General features: G+C 38.3%; 1 protein-coding gene across 1 annotated transcript in view; it reads right to left on the reverse strand.

The window, feature by feature from the left end:
* Positions 1–236: 236 nt before the first annotated feature.
* The window catches only part of Gnptab (N-acetylglucosamine-1-phosphate transferase subunits alpha and beta), a 77001-nt gene continuing 55569 nt past the window's right edge, over positions 237–21668 (reverse strand). The window contains exons 11-21 of the mRNA XM_047550162.1: positions 20690–20813; positions 18763–18966; positions 17069–18156; positions 14168–14367; positions 13731–13950; positions 12957–13070; positions 11212–11297; positions 10851–10949; positions 6698–6865; positions 3886–3976; positions 237–1673 (exon numbers count right to left, since the gene is read on the reverse strand). Coding sequence (XP_047406118.1) covers positions 1596–1673; positions 3886–3976; positions 6698–6865; positions 10851–10949; positions 11212–11297; positions 12957–13070; positions 13731–13950; positions 14168–14367; positions 17069–18156; positions 18763–18966; positions 20690–20813 — 2472 coding nt within the window. The 3' untranslated portion in view covers positions 237–1595. The remainder of the gene's footprint in view (positions 1674–3885; positions 3977–6697; positions 6866–10850; positions 10950–11211; positions 11298–12956; positions 13071–13730; positions 13951–14167; positions 14368–17068; positions 18157–18762; positions 18967–20689; positions 20814–21668) is intronic.

Raw genomic sequence — 21668 nt, forward strand, 5'->3', positions numbered from 1 at the left:
TAAATTCTTTGCTTTTACAATGAAACCCAGATATTCTCCTGAATTTTTACCATATGATAAATTCCATCTTGAACCTATTTTCTCCTTATAAAGCAATATTCTCCAGTGTTAAAATATTCCTTCACCCTATTTTCCACTTAATTTCAGTAGTGTTCAGTACAGGGTCGGACAACACCATGTAGGCACTCAAGTGATTTGTTGAATGTGGATAAAATAAATCCCCAGATTTAAAAAAATCAAAGCATCAGACAAATATAACTTTAAGGAGACTTCAGTTGTTGAAATACATAATACAGCACAAACTCAGTATTTACATTTCAAGTTCTTTTTACAAAATGTGTGCCACTGTGGAAGAATACTGTTGAGATCATGATCTAAAATACCTGTCAAAGTTCAAAAAGGACTCATGGAATCAGGTCTCCACAAATCCAGTGTATAATGATATAACAAAACATGGCTGAAAGTCAGGGTGTACCCCAGACATAAAAAACACTAATCCTCAGTGTTTAGCCAGTGTCAGTCTGTGGACCAAATCTAGCTGGTGGCCTGTTCTTGTACTGTTGCAAGCTAAACACAAAGTTAACAGTTTTAAAGGACTGCTTAAAAACATAAAAACTAAACAACAATGAAGAACAGTATGTGACAGAGACATTTGTGTCCTGCAATTATTTACTATCTGGCCTTTTACACAAAAAGTTTGTTGACCCTTGCTTTATACAAAACCAATTCAGAGAAAGAGAGCTATTAGAATATACTGATAAGTATAAACTAGACACCCAGGTAATGTGCCGTGCCATCAGCACTACTCATTTCTAAAATGAGGCACTTCTGTTTGAATATGTACATTTCCAGAACATAATGACATCTGGTGGGTAGCACTGCTAATTAACTCTAGCCCTTATAATCAGGCCTGCACATAAAATTGCAGTATTCTTAGGGATTAAAGTAAACAAGCACAAAATATTTCCAATGTCAGTCACTGAGCTCTTCAGTAGTTATTAGTGGTTTAAGACCACTTACACATTCATAAAATCAGTAATTTGAATATTGCCAATAGGAGGTGATATTAACTGCATTATTTAAATAGTATCTATAAAATCATGTTTAGACATCTTGATTCATTTTTTTCAGAAGCAAGAATAACTAGTTAACTTAGTAGCTACTTATTTGAAGAATAGGAAATGGAAAAAAGAAAACAAAAGTGCAAAACTATAGCAAAAGGCTTTGGAATGCAAAGATGGGGGTCTCTTAGCAATTGCTCCCAAGCTGGTTTGGGCTTCTCTCTTAGCTTGTAATGGTTACAAATGGAAAGTAGCAGCGTATCAGTGAAGCTTTTCATAAAAAGATGACAGGTCCATGAGCAAATGCTTTAGAAGTAAAATCAGTTCAGAGCTGTTCCGCATGTAATTTTTCAGAATTGATTAACTAATTCCTGGGCAGTGGACTAGATTCATACCACAGCACAGTATGGTTCCGAATGTTTTCCCTTCTTTGGGCCAAGCTGGCTACACATCACATCCAAAGACACTTCTGTGATGCCGAGTTTTAAAATGCTCAGTAAATTCTGAGGTAGGTGATACTCAAATGAACATCTTCTAGACCCTGATTCGATCGGGACTGGCTTCTTTGTTTATCCTCCTCCTGGGAAATATCTTCCGCTTAAGAGCAATTAACTAAATGATGGAAGACAGAAATAAATGTCAATTTTCCATATTGATGAAAGAGTGTAGGTACATCAAACTTTCTGAGAGCCATTTGTCTTTAATCATTTCCATAGTCTTAGATGTAAAATATGTCAAAAAACAAGTTTCCTCATTCCTCCCTGAAAACAAAGCAACCTCTAATTTTATAGAATCAATATGCCCAGGTATATGTCCACAAAGAGACCCAAGAGAATTAAAATTATTTTGGTCCACTCTCTATCTAAAACCCTTAACTACAGATGTTTATATACCCATTACCAGGCATTTATTTTCAAGATTTCTGTTTGTCGAGTCTTTCCACTAAAGGGAACTGACTCTGTTTAACCAGTAAGACATTCTCTGGGTTTGAATATGACTACAGTTGTAAGCTAGAATTTTAAAAATATACCTGTTAAAAATCCTATTGACAGCTTTTTCTATACTTAACAAAAATCATTTGAAAATAAAGATAATGCCTAATTTATGTTGTAATACATAAGTTCTTTTGTAAATTAGCAGTTTAGAACTTGGATAAATAATACACTTTTTCCTTATAAACACAGTTACTGTGCTATAATTAAAATAGAAAACGTCACCACCACTATAATAAAGTTTCAATGAGCATCCACAAGAATGGGGTCCTAATTAGAATAATTCCATGCTTGTATAATTATATCAAAGTGAATTATACCGTCATGTATAACTAAAAAGAACCAATTAAAAACTAGTTCTCCAGGGGGAAGGAGGAGAGTCAATGAAAAAACAAACGTTCTTTATGGTTTCCATCTGGGATTCCTATTGTGTGCTTTGCTTCCCTCTCCCCTGCCAGGTAGAGCGGGTTACTACGGCCTTGGGAGGCTGGAGCAGGGCTTTGCCCAGGCATGCAACACTATGGTTTGGTTGGTACACTGGGATTCTGAGCAGAGGAAGAGGCAGTGTTGGCTGGTTTGTTCGTCTGGGTGGTAGGAAAGGCGGGGAGAAGGAGTTTGTTTCAAGTAGCTAGAGAGCAGGGTAAAGAGAGGCAAGGAAGGGCATCTTCCTTTCCTTTCTCATTCCTGCCTCTCATTCTGTTCAGGGCTTTCTGCTGGTATAAAGGACCCAGGGAAGACTGACCCTCCTGTTTCCTTCCACTGCCCCCCAGTGGCTTCTTTCAGGTCAGCTCCCTCTTTTTCTCTCTCTGGACAGCTTAGAGCAGACTCATAAAACTCTTGATGGACTCCTATTCTAAAAGTAGGTAATCTTTTTGAGTTTTTTCCCTAAGGTTTTTACCTGCCAGGAACAATGGAAACAAACATCAGGAACAAACTACACCAACTATCCTAAAGATGGATAAAGATTAAGTTGTCATCCTGCTCACCTGTCCAATCTCCATTTCCTGAATTTCTTTCCTTCAGTGGCAAGAAGCTCAGTCAGTTATTCTAAAGCTCTCAATTTTTAGTCACTTCCATTCTCTTGGTGCAAGTAAACTTGATGTACATCTCCTCCGAATGACAGCTAGAAAAGGTCACTCAAGAGTTTCCCTGATTGGAGGCTGGGGTGGGGCTGTCTACCACATACAAATTAGGTCACCCCAGTTGCCATTCTCCCCCTTTTTCTTCAGAGCATTTCATCCCTGCAGCCTAATGAGGATTCTCTTATCCCTCTCTTTTCAACCCTCCTTCTTCTGGACCTTCATTTCAAGGAAGCTAAGAGTGGGTGCAGAGGTGAGCCCCAGGGTAAGGGGCTGGAAACAGTACAGAGTGGGGAGAAAGGGGAACCCAGCAATTCAAAGGAAGTGTAAGTGCGAGGTATACTACCAGTGTGTGCAGGACACACAGACCCAGGGGGTATCTGAGGAGAAGATGCCAAGGTCACTTCAGGAAAGTTAGGAGAAAGGAAGGAAATCAGAGACCCATAAAAACTAGCATCAAACAAGGATTCTAGGCAGTTTTTGGTTAAAAGTTGAGTTTTTAAGTTTTGGCTGAAGTGTACAAGTTAATTCACTGGAAGTCAGGCAAGAAGAGTTAATGGAGTTAGAAGATACATGAATAAAGAGCTATTACACTGGCTGCCCAAATGTTATGAAATACATTTTACATATTGACATATGTGCTATAAGCTAACAGGAGAATTTAAAATGTTCTAGTTGTGAATTTAAATCATTTTCTATGATAACATAGCAAGAAATACTATCTGATTCCTATGTAAAATATATAAAACTTACCTGTTCAGCAAAAAATGAGAACACAGTAAATATAATCAAGGTTGCTAGTACACAGTGGGTCCAAAACTTCAATTTGTCCCGATAGGCCCTCCTGTTCAGACAGAAGAAAGAAAATATGTACCTCTGTACATGGTTTCGCTGTCATTAGTTAAGAGTGACTTATGTCCCGCTCATGTTGTCCATATTCAGTTGGGCCCCTGAAGGTAAGTTTGGTCACAGACTACATTTAGAGAGCTGACACTTAGGACCATCTAAAGAGCTTCCTCCTCTGAGCTAGAGATGAAAATAACGAGAGACTATTCCTTGTCACCTCTGGAGGCCAAGACCCATGGTTCATAACAATTCCTTATGAAAAATTTAAAAATACAGCTATCAGCACTGCACCTGCCAACCGTTCCTATCCAACTCTAACAAAGGAAAAGATCTAATCTCAGAATTGGGCCTTCAGAACCTCTCTTTTCCCTTAACACATGCCATTTCTTCTACTAGAAGTGCTCTTCCCTACCTGGAAAAGTCATTTTGATAATTCAAAACCAGATTTAAAAAATGTCACCTTTCCCCAGCAGAATCAGCTGTTCCCTCGTTCATGTGCCAACAGCACTGAACCCCACAGTCACACTCAGAACACTAACTCAGCCATCTTCCTGGTGTCTGGTTTCCTGGATAAACTGTAGGTTGCTCTAAGCCTATGCCTTTTGTCTTGGTACTCCTAGTGCTTGGCACAGGAAGGCAGGCAAAAATCTTTCTAAATTGAAAGATAAAATTATCTTTAAATGCTGGCAGTGCAAGAGAATAAAAGATAAAGGAAATGTACAAAGTGACTTTGGAATACAGTGGGATGTGCAGAGGGCAGACAGCCAGGCTGGGCCAGCCACCTGCCAGCTATTTCAGTGGAGCATTACTCAACAGCACCTGGATTACTGTGTCTGGCATACAGCAAGCACTGCAGCACTGGCGCACTACTCTGACAGGGCCGACAGTGGTACTGATGGGGAACAAGGCTGGGCAGGGGCTGGGCCAGGCTCTGGGTAATGGGCTGCCCTGGTCCCCATATGGGCTCCCCACTCCCAAACCAAGATGCCCTGTGCAGGCTACCTCCTAGCTCCATGCTCTAGATCCCTTTATAACAAGGGTTACAAAGGACACAGCTGATGGCAAAGTGAGAAAACAGACAGATAGCTCTCAGTACAGTGCTTGTTACTTAACATTCAGTATAGGTGATGATGATGCCCATGGTAGATAACTAAGGAAAAAATGTAGGATGGAAAATTAAGTATAGCAGAAAGCAAAAACAATGGCCACATTAGTGTGACTTGCACTTTTCCCTAGATAGTTAGGAGTTGCTTCAGGTATCTTTTTTGATGGTTGCCTTTTCTTCTCAGGCCTTCTAAGTGTAACACGCTCGCATCTTCTTTTTTGACTCTCAGCTACTCTCTGAACTCACCTGCTAAGAGTCTATCCTGGATCATAATGTCCACTGTAAGCTCTGTGACAAATGATTTCCTGAATCAGGCCTTCTCAGTTCCAGCCTCCATCCCTCTTACCAACTCTCTCTTCTAGGTATTGCTGTTCCCATACCACCACGACACCAGTTATCCTTCTCAATGTCCCTGTAGGCCAATGACACTGTTTTTTCTAAGTTAACCAGGCTTGAAACCTCAGGCAACTTCTGGCCCTCCTCACCCTTGTATCTGGGAAGGCACCAAGCCCAGGTCACCATTTCTTTGCAACAGCTTACTCTTCTTTCCCATTTCTATGACTGTCATTTGAAATGAAACTCATGAGGTCAGTCCCAGGTTATTCCACCAAAAAAAAAAAAAAAAAAAGCGACCCTAAGTCATAGATGCACAAGGTCACATGTTGTATGATTCCTTCTACCAAAAAATATCCAGAACTGGCAACTCCAGAGAGAAAGAAGGCTAAAGGTTACCAGGGCAGGGGGTAAAGGCAATGGGGAGTGACTGCTTATGGGCATGGGAAATTCTTCTGGAGTGATGACATGTTTTCAAACTGGGGAGATGTTGTACAATATTATAGATGCCCTAAATGCCACTGAATCGTGCACTTAGAAATGGAGAAGTGTGGGTTATGGGACTTTCATTTCAATTTTTTAAAACACTATTGTTGATGCTTGTCTTCCCTGGTTTCCATCCCTTCATAACTCTATCAGATAATTTCTAAACACTAAACCAAATGGGCTCCTAGTTCTCTTCCAGACTTCGTCCCACATTTTCAGCATATGAATTCAGCTAAGTCAGGCTGGCAGCCACCCACATCCCCCTCACTTTTTCTAACCTTTTGCTCATAGATCCTTTCTCACCACTGTCTGAGACTGCCTTCAGGACTTCACCCAATTCCATTTTTCTAAAGACACATCCCCAGTGCAGCCCACACTGACTTCATGTGACTCCCATTTTGTGCTAAACAAAACTTCCTCTTCACTTCTATGTTCATCAGCAAACAGCTGACTAAATAAATGAAGTTCTAATTACACCAGAAAAACCTAGTCACAAATTTTTTCAAATCCCTTAAAGTGCCATTAAATGTTTTTCACATATTAAACACAATAAAAACTATAACTGTATATTCTTTCTTTTTTTTTTTTTTTTTTTTGCAGTGCTGGAGACAGAATCCAGGGCCTTGTGCATGCTAAGTAAGCACCCTACCACTGAGCTATATCCCGAGTCCCTCTAACTGTATTTTCAGAAAGAAATACACAACAAATAACACATAAAAGAAATATCACTTCTTTAAAATAAAGCTATGTGTATATATATGCACACACACTTTTATATGAAAAATGAGATTTTACCACTCCTGCAGCTCATGCATATGAAGGAAACGGTTTCGGTATTCTCTTGGCAGCTCGAATTGGGAAGGTATGGGAAACATGGATTCATAGAAGTCCCTGAGAACAGCCTTCACTGTCTGGGCATCTTTATGATTATGGTCAATGTTGTCATTCAGGCAAACAAACTTCCTGAAATAATTGAGAGACAGGGTTAACGGTTATCATGAACTTGATCCTGACCTAACAAACTGAAGAATGTGGATTGCAAATGTCACTCATATTCATTCATTCATTATTGACCAATGAATCCAGGACCTTGCACAGGTATAAAAGTGCCCCACCACTGAGCTACAACCCCAGCACTTTCTATTTTATTTTGAGGCAGGTCTCATTACAGGCTGTCCTCCAACTTGTGATTCTCCTCTTCAGCCTCCCAACTGCTGGATTACAGGCGTCACCATGCCTGGCTCCAAATGTATTTTAAATGGATTTATGTTCCAAGCTGTTGTGTTTGCTGATGACTCTAGGGAAGTAATGTTCTGTAAAAATTTCCTCCAGAAATTCCTCAACTGTGAAATAAGAGAACTGGGGTAAGGTAATCTTAAAGATTATCTGTCTTCTGGCTATGATAGTAAATTAATGATTTCCATTAGTGAATCCTGACTGGAATATTCTGTCAGCAGCTAGGAAAAAAAGTTATTAAGTACCTAAAGCCAAATTCTCTGAACTGATGGTTATATTATGAATAGATAGATAACTGAGATAGACACCATGCCTCAGAGCTATAGTCTATGAGTTAGATGGTTTTTAATTAGTATTTCTCTAATCAAGTTGCAACATGCTAGCTGTAATCTGCAAAAAGCAGATTAAAATGGTGCTTCCCTACTTCTTTCAAGTTCTCTTCAAGATAAAATTTACTAAATCAAGGGACCATTAAAATGGTGGGTCTGGGCTCAGTTGGCAAACACCTATAATCCCAGCTACTTGGGAATTTGAGGGATGAGGACCACAACTTTGAGGCCAGACTCAGCAACTCAGTCCCATCTCAGAAGTCTGGGGATGACTGAGGATGTTGCTCAGTGGTAAAGTATCACTGGCTTAAATTCCCAGTCCAAAAAAAAAAAAAAAAGGGGTCCAAAGACCACACTTTCAAAGTAGATATAATGAAATATTTAATAAAGCCTTCACATCTAACTACCAATTCATGGAAAATACAGGGGATATAAGAACACATTAAACAACTAAGAAATAATTAGAAAAGCACAGAGTATAGGAAAATTTATAGAATATGGGATCAGATCTCTTCATATAACTCCCACCCAAATTATATAGTTTAGAAAAAAGAAATTGAAGGGGAAACCGCAGATTTAGCTGCAATGAGTTTATCTGATATCACTTCAAAAAACCTAAAAATACATATAAATACTTATGAGAGACAGTGGAGAGAGGTATACACTGACCAGATAGTTGACATTAAGAAATCACTACTGAGCCAGGTGTGGTAGAATATGCCTGTAATCCCAGGCAGGAGGCTGAGGCAGGAGGACCACAAGTTCAAAGCCGGCCTCAGCAAAAGCGAGGTGCTAAGTAACTCAGTGAGACCCTGTCTCTAAATAAAACAAGAAATAGGGCTGGGGATGTGGTTCAGTGGTCAAGTGTTCCTGAGTTCAATCATGGGTACCCGCCTCCAAAGGGAAAAAAGAAAAGAAAAAAGAAAGAAGAAATCACTATTGATTTTTCATAGTGAAAATGGTTCTTGCAGTTATATTTTTAAGAATCCTTATAGTTCAGAGATATGTACTAGAGAATGTACTGATAAAATGATACAATGAGATTTGCTTACAATTAACTCAGGAATGGTGATGGAGTGAGTTTGTTTAGATGAAGTGAGCAAATATATAATGATTCTTGAAGATAGTGATATGTGAAAGTTCACTCTACCACGCATTCCCTAAATTTAGGGATTTCTTTAAATCAAAGGATACTCAAGAGCTATATCAAAAGCTTTGAATGTATCCTAGATTTAAAACACACATGGACAGACTGTAGCTATCAGGGGCATCTGGGGCAACTGGGAAACTAAATAAAGCCTGTCTATTAGTTGATTGTTCATCAATGTTAAAAGTTCTTGGATGTGTGGTCACAGGCCTGTGATCTACAGGTGAAGCCAGCTCAGCAGGAGGGCAGCAGAGCTGAGAAGCCAAAGCAAAGTTGAGGCTGGACCCTGCCTACCCTCCACTCTTTGTTAAAGACATAAATAGATCCTTAAGCTCAAGTTAGTTTGAACACTGATTTTCCATGCCTGTCTTAAAGAGAGCCCTCATAAAAGTAAAACAAAACAAAATAAGCAAAGATGTAAAAATAATGTGTTCAGAAATACTGGGGGAACTGGGTCTGGCAACAACGGTCAAGGACGCCTGGCTTGCTGTCTTTTTACGAATGCCCTGTACCTTTCAGTGCCACAGAGATGGCTATAGTTTCTTTCACCCAACCACTTCCAAACCAGCATAGAGACAAGAGTATAGGCTACAATTCAAAATGGTAAATTTTCACATCAGTTCTATGAGTCAGTAGTGACTAAGAGACATGCAGAATAGGGGGAATTCTATATCCCAATCAGAAGGAATTCTAAAGACTGAAGTTACTTTTTAAGAAGCAGAGCAGCGCATCCGAAATGGAGGAATGTAGAGCATGTACAAAGAGACTTGCAAGCTGGGTATTTATTAATTGTCATAGCTTAAGGTGCACTTGTGAGAAATATTTTGTAAAAAAGCAAGATTTTATTGGGTGACCAAAGACATTAAGTAAATATTAAAGATATTTTAAATTTTCTTGAAATTCCAATATCTTTCCCCTTTCCCATTCTGAAGAATGGGACTTGTAAAATAAATATCATCATTTTACAATGTCTAGAAATTTTACATCTCTGGTCATTTATAATTAAAATTCTAATTTAAAGGAGGCAAAACTGAAGACTTTCAAGGGCACTTAAAAGACTCAGAAGTAGGGCTGGAGTGTAGCTCTGTGGTAGAGCACCTGCCTATCATACAAGAGGCCCTGAGTTCCATTCCTAGTACTGAAAAAAACCAAAAAAACCAAAAAAACTCTGAAATGAAAAGTATTTATTTTATACACCAAGGTCTCCTCCTCTCCCAAAAGTTAACACAAACAACTCAAAAAATGCAAATTTTAACTCATGTTTTTCCTCAATAAGACTGCTTTATTGGTGATGGTCAGTATTAGTCTATAAATGATGATATCCCTACAAAAGAGCTCAGTTATGTATCAGATGACTGGTCCATGGAGAGCTGAATGAAGCTGAACCAAGCAACTACTGGTAAGACTGAAGTCAAATCCTACTTCTTGGGGGACAAATAAACAGCCAACTGATATACAGCACTGCTGTTCCACCAACTGTAAGTGTCATGGTGGCCCTACATGGGAGGGCATCGGCTACCTCCACCCTTTAGATGCACTGGAATTCTATTATCCTCTTAAAATGGCATTTGTGTCTCTGGAAACTTATTTCAGAATGCTTGCATGAAGCAGTACCAATGGTCCTCTGGACAATCTGATGAAAATCCAGCAGGTTTTGTAGCAGCCTGGCTCAATTATTGCCCACCATTCATGACAAATGAATGACAAGCAAATTTTAACTAATTTTTATCAAACTCACCAAAACAACAGTTAGGGTCAGGCAGAATTTCAAAGCTTATGTAAACCTCAAAATGTATTTGTCTCAAAGAATGACTGGTTTATTGGATTAATTTTCACACCTTTATGGTAGCATTTCTTTGTCCTTGAAGTTCATCTGAACTTCACTTTGAATTGGGAACATAAATTTAACCACCAAAACAACTGCTCTGGAGGCAGCCTTTTAATAATTCTGGGGGTGCCAGAGGCCTGGCCTCGCCCCCATGTCAGTCTGCCCTTTAGTTTCACTGAACAACTCATGTTGCCCATGCCTGGGCGTCCAGGCCAGCCCTTCCACATGGGGTCCCATCTCAATTTGCCACTCCCACCTGTCAGTCAAGCCCCAGCTCAAAACATTACCTCCACCATTAGGCCTTTCTGTCTGTTCTAAACTGAAATAAATTGATCTCTTCTGTCTGGTCCTGTTGCCTTTTAGTCAGGTTTATTTGCATAATTAAAAATAATTTTTAAAAATCAGTACCTGGGGTTTTTTCTTATGTCATCCAACTGGCCAACCACATGAGAAACATTGGTACGAATCATTTTAAAAGCAATCTCTTCTTCTCCCATGATTTCAAACCTAATTATCAAAACATAGTTGAAGAGTCTAAATATTTATGTGGATATGAAAAACAAAATTTCAATACAAAAAGCATTTTTTAAAAACTTTAGTGGATTCAGCATCCACCGAATGACGGAATCTTTCAGTATTCCTAAAGAAAACAATCTTATATAAATTTTAGAAGAATGCTTAAAAGAAAAATATTGAAAGAATTATGAAAATGTCAGACCTTTATAACTAGTGTTAAACTAAACAAAGAGAAAATGTATGTACTACTCACCTATATTTGTTTTTGTCCTTATATGCTTTGTGGATTTTGTCAGTTACTGGTTTGCAGTTGGTTACTAGACTTTTAGTGACCGGTGGCTGTGAGGAAATACAAATATGTCAGATGTTACATCAGTGAGGAGAGAGTGAGCGAGACACTCCCCTGAGGGACAAAATGTAAGGGGTACCTTATATTCACTGAGGTGAATATTTTCATGCAATATTAAAAAAAAAAATCATGTTAGTATTTTTCAGAAAAAATCATGTTAGTGTTTTTCAGAAAGAAAATTTAACCTATAATTATAACCTACAGAACTATCATCTGGTTATAGTTCTATAATCATATAGAGCTAGTCTATCTGATATTCACAAACTAACTTGTAATTTCATAGTCTAATTAGAAAACACTTTCTTCACCCTGAGTGTAATCTGTTAATTACATTAATTACATTAATGAAGCCTATGCCTTGAATGAGTTCACTCAAGTAATGTTAATGCTGCCAGTACAACTAAGACTTAGGTCTTCAACAGTTTCTGCACATGAGCCTCAAGTCTATAATCATTAACAAGGCAGCCTTACTTAATTTTTGGCTCTCAAAGAATATTTGCTGATTTGAAATTTTATGCCAAAAATTTGGCAAACACAAAATAATATTCTGCTAATGAAAGAAGATGTATACATTTCGAAGGAAAATTGAAAATTTTCAATAATCTCTCACTTTGTGATAGTATCACAAGGCAAGATGACTGTTTTCCAGCTGCTTATCATCTTTCCTTAGAGAAGAGCACACTTCTACAAGTTCTGTACAAGGATTGGTAATGGTTAAAGTCTTACTAGAAGTTTATAAGAGAAAGAAGAAAACTAGCATTGGGAATGTCGGGGACGTGGCTCAGTGGTACTGCGCTTGCTTAGCATGCTTAAGGCCCTGGGTTTGATCCCTAGCACCACAAACAAACAAAAACAAAAATAAAATGAGAAACAAACAATGAAGGAAGGAAACATAAATGAAAGGAAGATATAAAAACAGAGATGGATGGAGAGAATAAAACAGGCTGGGTGGCTACTGAGGGAAGTGAGTGGCCTCTCAGTACACGACTCAATCATCCCAAAGGAACTGACGACCACAGAGGATGGGGCTAAGGAGAAAGGCTGAGGGGAAGCAGTTCAGGAGACCCGCAGCCTTTCCTCTGTCCTTCTCTTCTGTCTTAGCCACACTCAGGGGTGACTACGAGGAACATAAAGGAAAAAGACAGGGCAGCCTGGAGCACCCATGCCTACTTACCCTCTCATAGAGAAAGGGTGCACCCAGATTCCTGATAATAGACAGAAATTTAGTTGTATCTAGACATATATTTTTTTTTCTTTAAACCAGATCATTGATTTCTTTCTGCATGATTCAGAGTCAACTGAACTAGTTTATTGTTTTAAAAGTTGTGTAACTGAGAATGTGCAATCTAATTTCTAAAACCTTGATTTTATTCTCTCCAAAAGCAGGAAAAACACCTACAATGATTACATATATACCTTTTCCATGATTAAGAACATGTTAGCAAATAATTACTAACATTTGTAAAACAGTCTATAGAGCTTACAAAACATTTTTTCCACAAACTTTAAGTACTTTATCCTTCTGGATTATGTCAACCATCCAGAAGAACCATCCAGAAGAAACCCTGAAGCACAAAAATGAGCTGCTACCCTCTCGCCTACAAGTAAATAACACCTGATATAAGAGTACATATACCCAGGCCACTTACCAAATTGGGATCATAGTATGCTTCCTGAGTTGGGGGAATGTGGTTTAGCTGAGTGACATTAGCAGGTAGTGTTTTTGAGCAATTTATTAACATGTGTTCCAGACCTGTCAAATCCTAAAAAAGCAAAATAAAAATAAAAACTTGTTATACACACTGTAAGTAAAGATTAGGATTTAAAAACCAAAAATCATGCAAAAAAATCTCTAAAAAATTACTTAAATACTATCTTTAAAGATAGTTTAAATCTGATTCTTAAGTATACAGACACCCTAAATAAGAGCAGAATGAGAATACAAACACTAATATTTCATCCTCATCTCAAAGGGGAACATACTGGCCTGCACACACATTTTATAAAAGATGGTCCAGGGTCACAAGAAGGGAGGCCCTGTAACTCTCCATTAGTGAGTTTCCTACTCCTAAGCTTCAAGATGCACTAATCGAGGAGCCAGGTTGAGATGGAGAGTCATTATGCCTAAAGGCCCTGAATGAACTTACCACAAGAATCATAGTAGGTACCTACTCTCCAGCTCTTCCCCAGATAAGGGGAAGATAATCCCTATTAAAAACCTACAGAAAGTAAACTCATAAAATATGAACTTCAAATTTGTTTTTAATTCTGGCACCTAAAGCCAACTAGTTATGAAATCCACATTAAATACTAAGGATTACTTTTACTTGAATTAAATCAAAATATATAGCAGAAAAAGAGACTTTCAGAATTACAATTTTCATTTTAAATGCCACAAAGTTTAAACTAAAACAATAGAAGACCTGCAAACTTAAAGGAAGGTCATGAATTCTGGTAGCCAGTGTTCGGATTTCTCTGTCAGACAAGACACCAGATTGGTCTGTATCAACTTCATCAAAGACTTGAGATATATTCAGTGGTTGAACTGCACTCATGAGATAATAAAAATAAGAGAAGGCAAATTGCATGTCCTCAGAATGACGCACTTTGTGAAACGATGTCTTGTCAAATTCTTCAGGGAACCTGTCCAAATATAACACACAGTGAGCTCTGGATGGTAAGAGTATATATGGAAGCTATCATCTGTGAACATAGGCTTTTTCTATTTATTTATTTAGATAATATCCTTAAAAATATCAGCCATGGAATATTAGAGCTATAAATTTTGCAGAGTGAATGTACAAATTTCAAGTATCTTTAGCTCTGTAACTCAAGTAACTCAAACACAAGTAAGACTTACATATCCTGCAGTTCTTGCATAACGATTCGGTCAATCATGTGAGGCATGTGTGCAGGGACTTTCCGAGATGTGAATCCAAACTTGCTGTTTAAAATTTTATTTACATATCGGAGTGAATCTGCAAACGTATCTTTTAGCTGCCTTCCAGTATGTTTGCTATCAGTAAAGTATGCCAATTGTGTCTTCAATGACTCTTCTTCCTGAAAGGATAATTCCACATAACTCAGGGTTATACTTAGTGCAAAGGCACTGAAATTCCCAACATGGGCTTGAGAACAACAGTTGTGTCAAAAAGGTCTGTTTATAGGATATTCTTGAAGGACTTTTCATTGATCATGAGATTTTGAAGTCAATTCATGGAACATTAAGAACATTTATTTACATGTAAATTTGGCAGTACTTTCTTTTTTTAAAATAAAATTTGAAATTTTATTCTAGCCACATTTCAAGAGCTCAATAGCCTCATGTAACTAATGGCTACAGTATTACAGGCTTAGATATAGGGTATGTCTATGGCACAGGTCGGGAATATCTCTTTGGAAAAGCCTTCTCAACGGTAGTAAATTTACTTCTTTAGGTGTAATGGATTTCTCCTAAATAAGAGAGACATGGACTGTAGTATAAGGAACATGGAGAACTTTATGAATACAGATGTTACTGGTTGCAAGATGCCACTTCTATGGAGTAACAGTCAAACATGTGGCTTTCAAACAGGCTCTGGGCTCCTCCAAACTAGTCTCCCTTGTACAGCTCTGTCACCCAACACCACATCCTCTGCTGAGTCAAAGGGTGATCAGAGTTAGGGTGACTGGAAAACTTTATAGTTGCAGGGAACAGTGTGTGTCAATACATAGGAAAATGGAAAGAAAACCAAGTTCCAGGTGGCAGTACTTTCAATATCAAGCTATTTTGTGCTGGTGATATCAAAGTAGCAAGTAAATGAGTTATGAACATAAGAATAAGAAACAATTTTGCTTTCACATATAACAATGTTAACATTATAAAATCAAAACTAATAAGAGGCAGAATAAAATGGGCAAAGAAAATTGGCAAGGAATTCAAAGACACATTACAGAACAGGAAATGTTTTTGCTCCCAAAAACTGAGTGACATTAGCAGGTAGTGTTTTTGAGCAATTTATTAACATGTGTTCCAGACCTGTCAAATCCTAAAAAAGCAAAATAAAAATAAAAACTTGTTATACACACTGTAAGTAAAGATTAGGATTTAAAAACCAAAAATCATGCAAAAAAATCTCTAAAAAATTACTTAAATACTATCTTTAAAGATAGTTTAAATCTGATTCTTAAGTATACAGACACCCTAAATAAGAGCAGTAAATTAAAATCAGTAAAGAAACTGACATTAAAATCAGTTAAAATCAGTACCAATTAAAATCAGTAAAGAAACTGACATTACCTGGTATTGGTTAGCCTGTGGAGCAACAAGCACTCCAATATGCTGCTTGTTCTAGTGCTAAGTGGTACAACATTTTAGGATATATTTAAAGTTTATAAGCACCTGATACATTAACCTAGTAATTCTACCTACATAAATAAAATTTACTGAAGTGTAAGACACATATGTACAAGTATATTCATTGCTAAGTTATTTGTAATTGTGAAACATTGGAAATAATTTGCAGTCATTTAAACGAAAAATGGCAGTGACAGGCATAGTCCACCCATATACTATTCAATCGAAGTCAAATCCAGGGAACTGTATTTACACTGTAATTTCGCTGCTGCAAAGCAGAAACGATATAACTTGTATGTGTGCATACCTACAGAAAAATACTAGAAGGGTACCCATCAAACTATGAAGAATGGCTGTCTCAAGGGCAGAGACTGAGGAACATGCACCTTCCCCCTTTTTTCATGGTATATTTTTGCACTGCTTGCAATTTTTATCACAAGTCTACAGCTCTGCTTTTGTAAATTTTATTTTTTTTATTTTTTAAAAGGAAAGAGGGAAAAGTGTGAAAAATAAACACAGGTAAGAACTTGGCAGTCCTTCACTCAATGATCCTAAGTGCCTAGCGCAAAACAAAACACTTTCTGAAAACACTGAGAGAATGAGACATAGTTCCCCTTCACCCAATTTCTTCTCCCAGTCCAGCAGGTACTAGTGGCTCTGCTTCTTCCCCATACAGTCTGGATCATGTGACTTTTCATGGTCTGTCAACTCCTGGTTTGGGGCACTTCCTCCTGGATGCTGTCCCCCATACTGGCAGCAGAGCCAAGGAGCTCTCCGTTTAGTCTCCTCTCCCAGATCTAAACCAAGACACTTATCTCATTGCTACAACTATCTGCTCACAAATCTGTCATTCCTACTGCTCTCCAAGTTGCTACATAGGTTGCAACTATGTACTGGTCATCTTGTATTCCCCAGCACTGAGCACTGGGATGGCACCTGGGAGATGAACGAAGGACTCTACAACTGGAGGCCATGGCACAGGGAAGAGCACTCCAACTTTTAGTTTTGGCTCACACTGACTTTCTGCTGTGATATTGGAAAAGCTAAGGAACTTACCTGAAATTCAGGTTTTTCTTTCAGTAAAGCTGGAAAAACGTCAGCTCTGCCATGCTAAGTAAAGACAAGATGCCACTCTGTTCTACTTCCTCAGGGTACATCCCTTGCTAAACTCCTTACTCATACTATGGCTGTTTCCAAAACTGTAAGATGGCGGTAACAATAATAAATGCCCTTATAAGGCAGTTTTATAAGCACAGCTTCTGGGAAAATTAAAAGAAATCATGTAAGAAAAGCACTTAGCTTAGTGGCTGGCACAGGGAAGTGTTGAATAAATGTAGTTATTATATTATCAATGTTATTATATTATATTACAAGGTTATTTATTCTTCCTGAGAGAGACAAAGAATAATGCAGAATCTAACTTACATCAAGAAGATCTTGGAAATACTTTTTTTTTTCCCAAGGCAAAAAGCCCAGGTAAGTTCCTGTGAAATGCTGTAGCTTTCTTCCAGGTATAACCTCATGAGCGTCTAGGAGATCTTTAGCCTCTTCCTCCATTTTGTTTTTCTCATCGTCTTTTCCTATGATTTTCTTTTCTTTTGTTACATGGGTTTCCGGTGGAATAATCAGAGATGAAAGCTTTCCTTTAGATACACTTCCACTTATATTTTGGGTCTGATTTTCCAATTTAAATCTTACTTTGGTCTCCAAGAGCAGGGGTGGATTCTGATCCTGGGAGTTCACTTTTATTATCCCTGATGGAAGAGCTGACGTGTGTAATCTTTGAGGGCCTCCTAAGATGCTTAGGCTTTTGTGAGCCCGTTCTTCCGGTGGGGCCTCCAAACTGTCATTTATTTCATCTGTTATAGTAGCTTGATTTTTTACTTTATCATCCTGTAAGTTCATCAGAAATGATCTCAGCAAGGCTAACTTGGACAAATTGTATCCTTTCAAAGTGATGTCTCCTTGTTCCAGTTGCAAGTCCAAGTTGCTAAGACTCAACTGGGCCTCTTTTGGAAGGAGCGAAATATTTACCAGGGGAACTTTCACCTCCTCTTGGAATCTTCCTGTTGTGTTAACATCATGTCTCTTGACCTTTGGGAAGCGTTTTTCTTCAGGAATATCCTCAAAAAGGATTTCTGCCTCTGGAAGAAGTGTTATGGGGCTATCCAAATTTTCATAAGACTTCTGGGTTGTAGCATTCACTTTGGGTCCCTCCCTTGTGTCCACCTCTACTGTTAGCTGGATTTTGAACTCTTCATCATTTGTGTTTTGAAATGTGATGTTAAAATGTATCGTGGTTGCATTCATTCCACTGTGCATTATGAGATGAATGGTTTTCCATTTATTGGCAATAGAAGCATGTCGAATTATAGGGTTATCACTATAGGCACCTTCAATTCCTCTTTTGGCTATTTCTGCAAAGCTGAAATAAGGCAGGTGTTCACCTTTTGGAATAACATAGTGAGTCTGGTTTGGAAGAAGAGTTACTTTATATAATTCATGAAAATGATCTAGAGGAAAAAGCACAAACAAGGTTTTTAAAAAAAAAAAGTAGGCATTTTTTTTCTCCTTTTCCTTTAATTCTTTGGGTTTGAGCTTCTACTTTTTAAGAGTGATCAGAAATTCTAACATAATAGCTATTGGTATACAGCTCTTGTTACTGAGACAATCACAGTAATTTACATAGAATGTTGACACTGGCTCGTCTTAGAGATGTAGCTCAGTTCTTATTCTTAACAATAAATTCCAAATGCCAATTTTCATCTCTCTTTGTCTACTTGAAGAAAAAAAAAGATTTCCTACAAAATGACTTCCATTCATAAGCTATTACCCATATTCAAATCCCCCTTATTTAATGAATTATTTCCTGCCTTTTTGTTTCCAAATTAAGCATTCAGCATGTTAAAAGAATGTAAAAGGTAAAAGAAAAGATAATCTTAAATGTCAGCTGTTTTCTAATGATCTGTGTCTTTCTCTTAGATTTAGCTTATAATTCATTTGGATGCAAGGATGGAAAGGGAAATAGAGATCAGTTACTAAAAATAATAACCACCCCAAAGCCCCTATACTTGTCCATGATTTACACTTTAGGTATGTTTTTATGGCAATAAATGTACCTTGCCCACAGTCGCCAGCATCAAACCCACAAGACAAGACGTTGCAGGCTTGGTCGCAGAACTTATCAGCGAGCCAGGAATTTGCACATCCTTGATTACAGTAAGAGACACTGTTTATTCCTCCACCGAACTGCCAGGGCTGTCCAACGCCAATGCTCCCAGTGCCCCCGCCTCCTGCAGCATAGCGACTTCCTCCACTGTTACCTGTAGAGGGAGGGAGGGAGGAAGATAGAATCTTGCTAGGCTTACAATTTTGAAAGAAGATATTTCTTACTAGTATTTGCGACACTGATGCATGAATTGTGGTCAGAAAAATTTCACCACATTCTTGAATAGATTTCATGTTGTTGCAGGAAACAGACTGGTTGAGAAGCAGCATGCAGCACTCGGAGAGAACTACAAACTTTATGTCAGCGAGCCCAGAAGAAAATAAAACTCCAAATTCTGAGCCCTGATCCACAGTTTCTCACAACATTTATAGGTTATTTGGCGTCATCTTAGACCATCCTATCATTGGGGCTTTTTTCCTCTTTTAAATAAATTTCTAATCTACACTGCTGAAGGCCTTGTGCTGGGTCTCTAACATCACGGCCATCTGTTACATTTCAAGAGGGAGTAGTTAGACTCCTAAGGGCAGCTATTTGCAATCAAAAAGGTAGGGACCCGTGGTTAATTATTAAGCTTCCTGCAGAAAGGCTAAGAGAAGGGAGGGGAACTGACCCCAAGCATTGGTTTCTTATCATAATATTTTTATAATTTCATTTCACAACCAGGTCTGGTTTTGCCGTCACAATGTATCTAAAAAAAAAATACAACTGAACAGAGAGCATCACTTGACAGTGCTACAGGACTCTGTCTGTGTGGTGACAATTATGGAGGGGCAGGAGAGCAGGAAGAGATTATTTCAAAAGCCATGCCCATCAAAACTGCACAAAAACATGTCTGAACATGAGTAATGACCTCTTCTACTGAATGCTAATTTTCTACTAGGAGTGGAGGCTCTGGTCAGCACACGCCTACTTCGTACATTTTTGTTCTCTCCCTATATAGTTGCTTATGTTTTTTAAAAGTATGCCTGACTGAAGCATAACTTGAAGCTTTGTTTTCTCAAATTGTCAACAAATTTCCAAATGTTCCCTCCATAAGGAACACGGGGATGACAGCATCTATACACAAACACACTTTTTCTTAGGTAATCAAGAAATTCAAGTAGATAATGAGTAATGCTCTGTAAATGTAACACTTTATTGTAAGGTAGTAAGTAAATTTAAAAAACTGCTATCATCAACAAGTCCAAATATGAGTATATGAGAAGGGGAAGAAGCTGCATTTCTTCAATTATTCCAGACATGTTGCAATCTGCTAGTGAAAGCTCCTAGCCACGAGTTCCTATAAGGCCACTTAGAGTGATTTCTCTTAGGTTTACATATAGTATTCTAGGTTTTCATATTTTAAGTAATAAGAAAAGGTATTTTCAAATGCAAGGCCAACATGGGAAAGTGTCCTCAGTAATGGATAACAGGAATAAGCTGGGTCACAGGAGAATAATGATCACTACTATGATCACACAGAGTCTATGGATCACCGCCAGCCATGGTGGCACACACCCATAATCCCAGTGACTCAAGGAGGCTGAGGCAGGAGGATCCCAAGTTCAAAGCCAGCCTCAGCAACTCAGTGAATCACTAAACAACTTAGCAAGACCCTGCTTCAAAATAAAAAAAATAAAAAGGGATAGGGATGTGACTCAGTGGCTAAGTACCTCTGGGTTCAAGCTCTGGTACCAAAAGTCTATGAAACACTGACTACTTCAAATACATGATTTAATTAAGTCTACAGCATATCTTCAATTGTGATTAGAATGAAAAAAAAACCTTTTTTTTCATTTTTGTAAACATGAAAAAATAACATTTTAACACATCCTTACCAGAACAATCACCACCATCCCAGTCACAGGCTGAATTATTACAGGCCTTATCACAATAGCCATCTTTAATCCAGGAACCTGGGCAGCCCTCGGCACAGTTTGGCACAGGCCATGTCAAATAAACCTATGACAAAACCATATAGAAAATAAGTGATCTACGACACTTTTTACATTTGAATTAAAATTGTTTTTAAAGAAACCTGTCTCTCTCAAAAGGCTGAAGTTTTCCAAGGCCTGACTGTCCACGTTTGTGTTCAGCTGGCCTGTGCCCATCCTGCTGTGGTGACAGTGCTAAGCACGTTCACTCTTTCCATTACTCAACAAAAGCAGACAAGGACTCTACACATAGATTAGCTTCTCACAGCATGCTGCTATAATCTGCTTTGAAATAAAGAGCATCACATCAGACTTAAATGTGAGTACAAAAGCACATCACAACAGGTGGGAAGTATGCCAGGCGTCACCTGTTTCTGTGACAGCCATCGGTAACTCCCGAGTGTATTCATGGATGATCTAGTCTCAATGATGAGAGAAGGAGCAGATGGCCTCTCAATATCCTTTAACCACATGTGTAAGGTCCTATGACAAATTAACCAACATAGCACTTTGAGCTCCCAAAATGAGTGTTAAGGTATATGGTTACTTTTAAAATTAAAACCATTTAAAAATATATACGCCCCTTTTAAAGTTTTTGCACCTTTGTACATTCCATCTATTTGGGACGGCTTTCTTCACCTAAACTAATGCTTACTTATTCTTCAAAATACATGTCACTTCAGATGGAAGCTGTCCCCCATTCCATCTGATTTAAACCTCCTGGACGCATGTTCCTCAGCACAGTCACACCCGTCAGCATCAAAAGCCCTGCACACAGTCACTGATTTTGTGTTTGTCCTCATTAATATACAAACTCAACTTTGCACCCCTACAATTTTATGCAGGGGAGTCGTGCGGGCAGGGACACAGGAGAAGTAGCAGG

Source organism: Sciurus carolinensis, chromosome 4 (assembly GCF_902686445.1).
Source record: "Sciurus carolinensis chromosome 4, mSciCar1.2, whole genome shotgun sequence".
NCBI classification, from domain to species: Eukaryota; Metazoa; Chordata; class Mammalia; order Rodentia; family Sciuridae; genus Sciurus; species Sciurus carolinensis.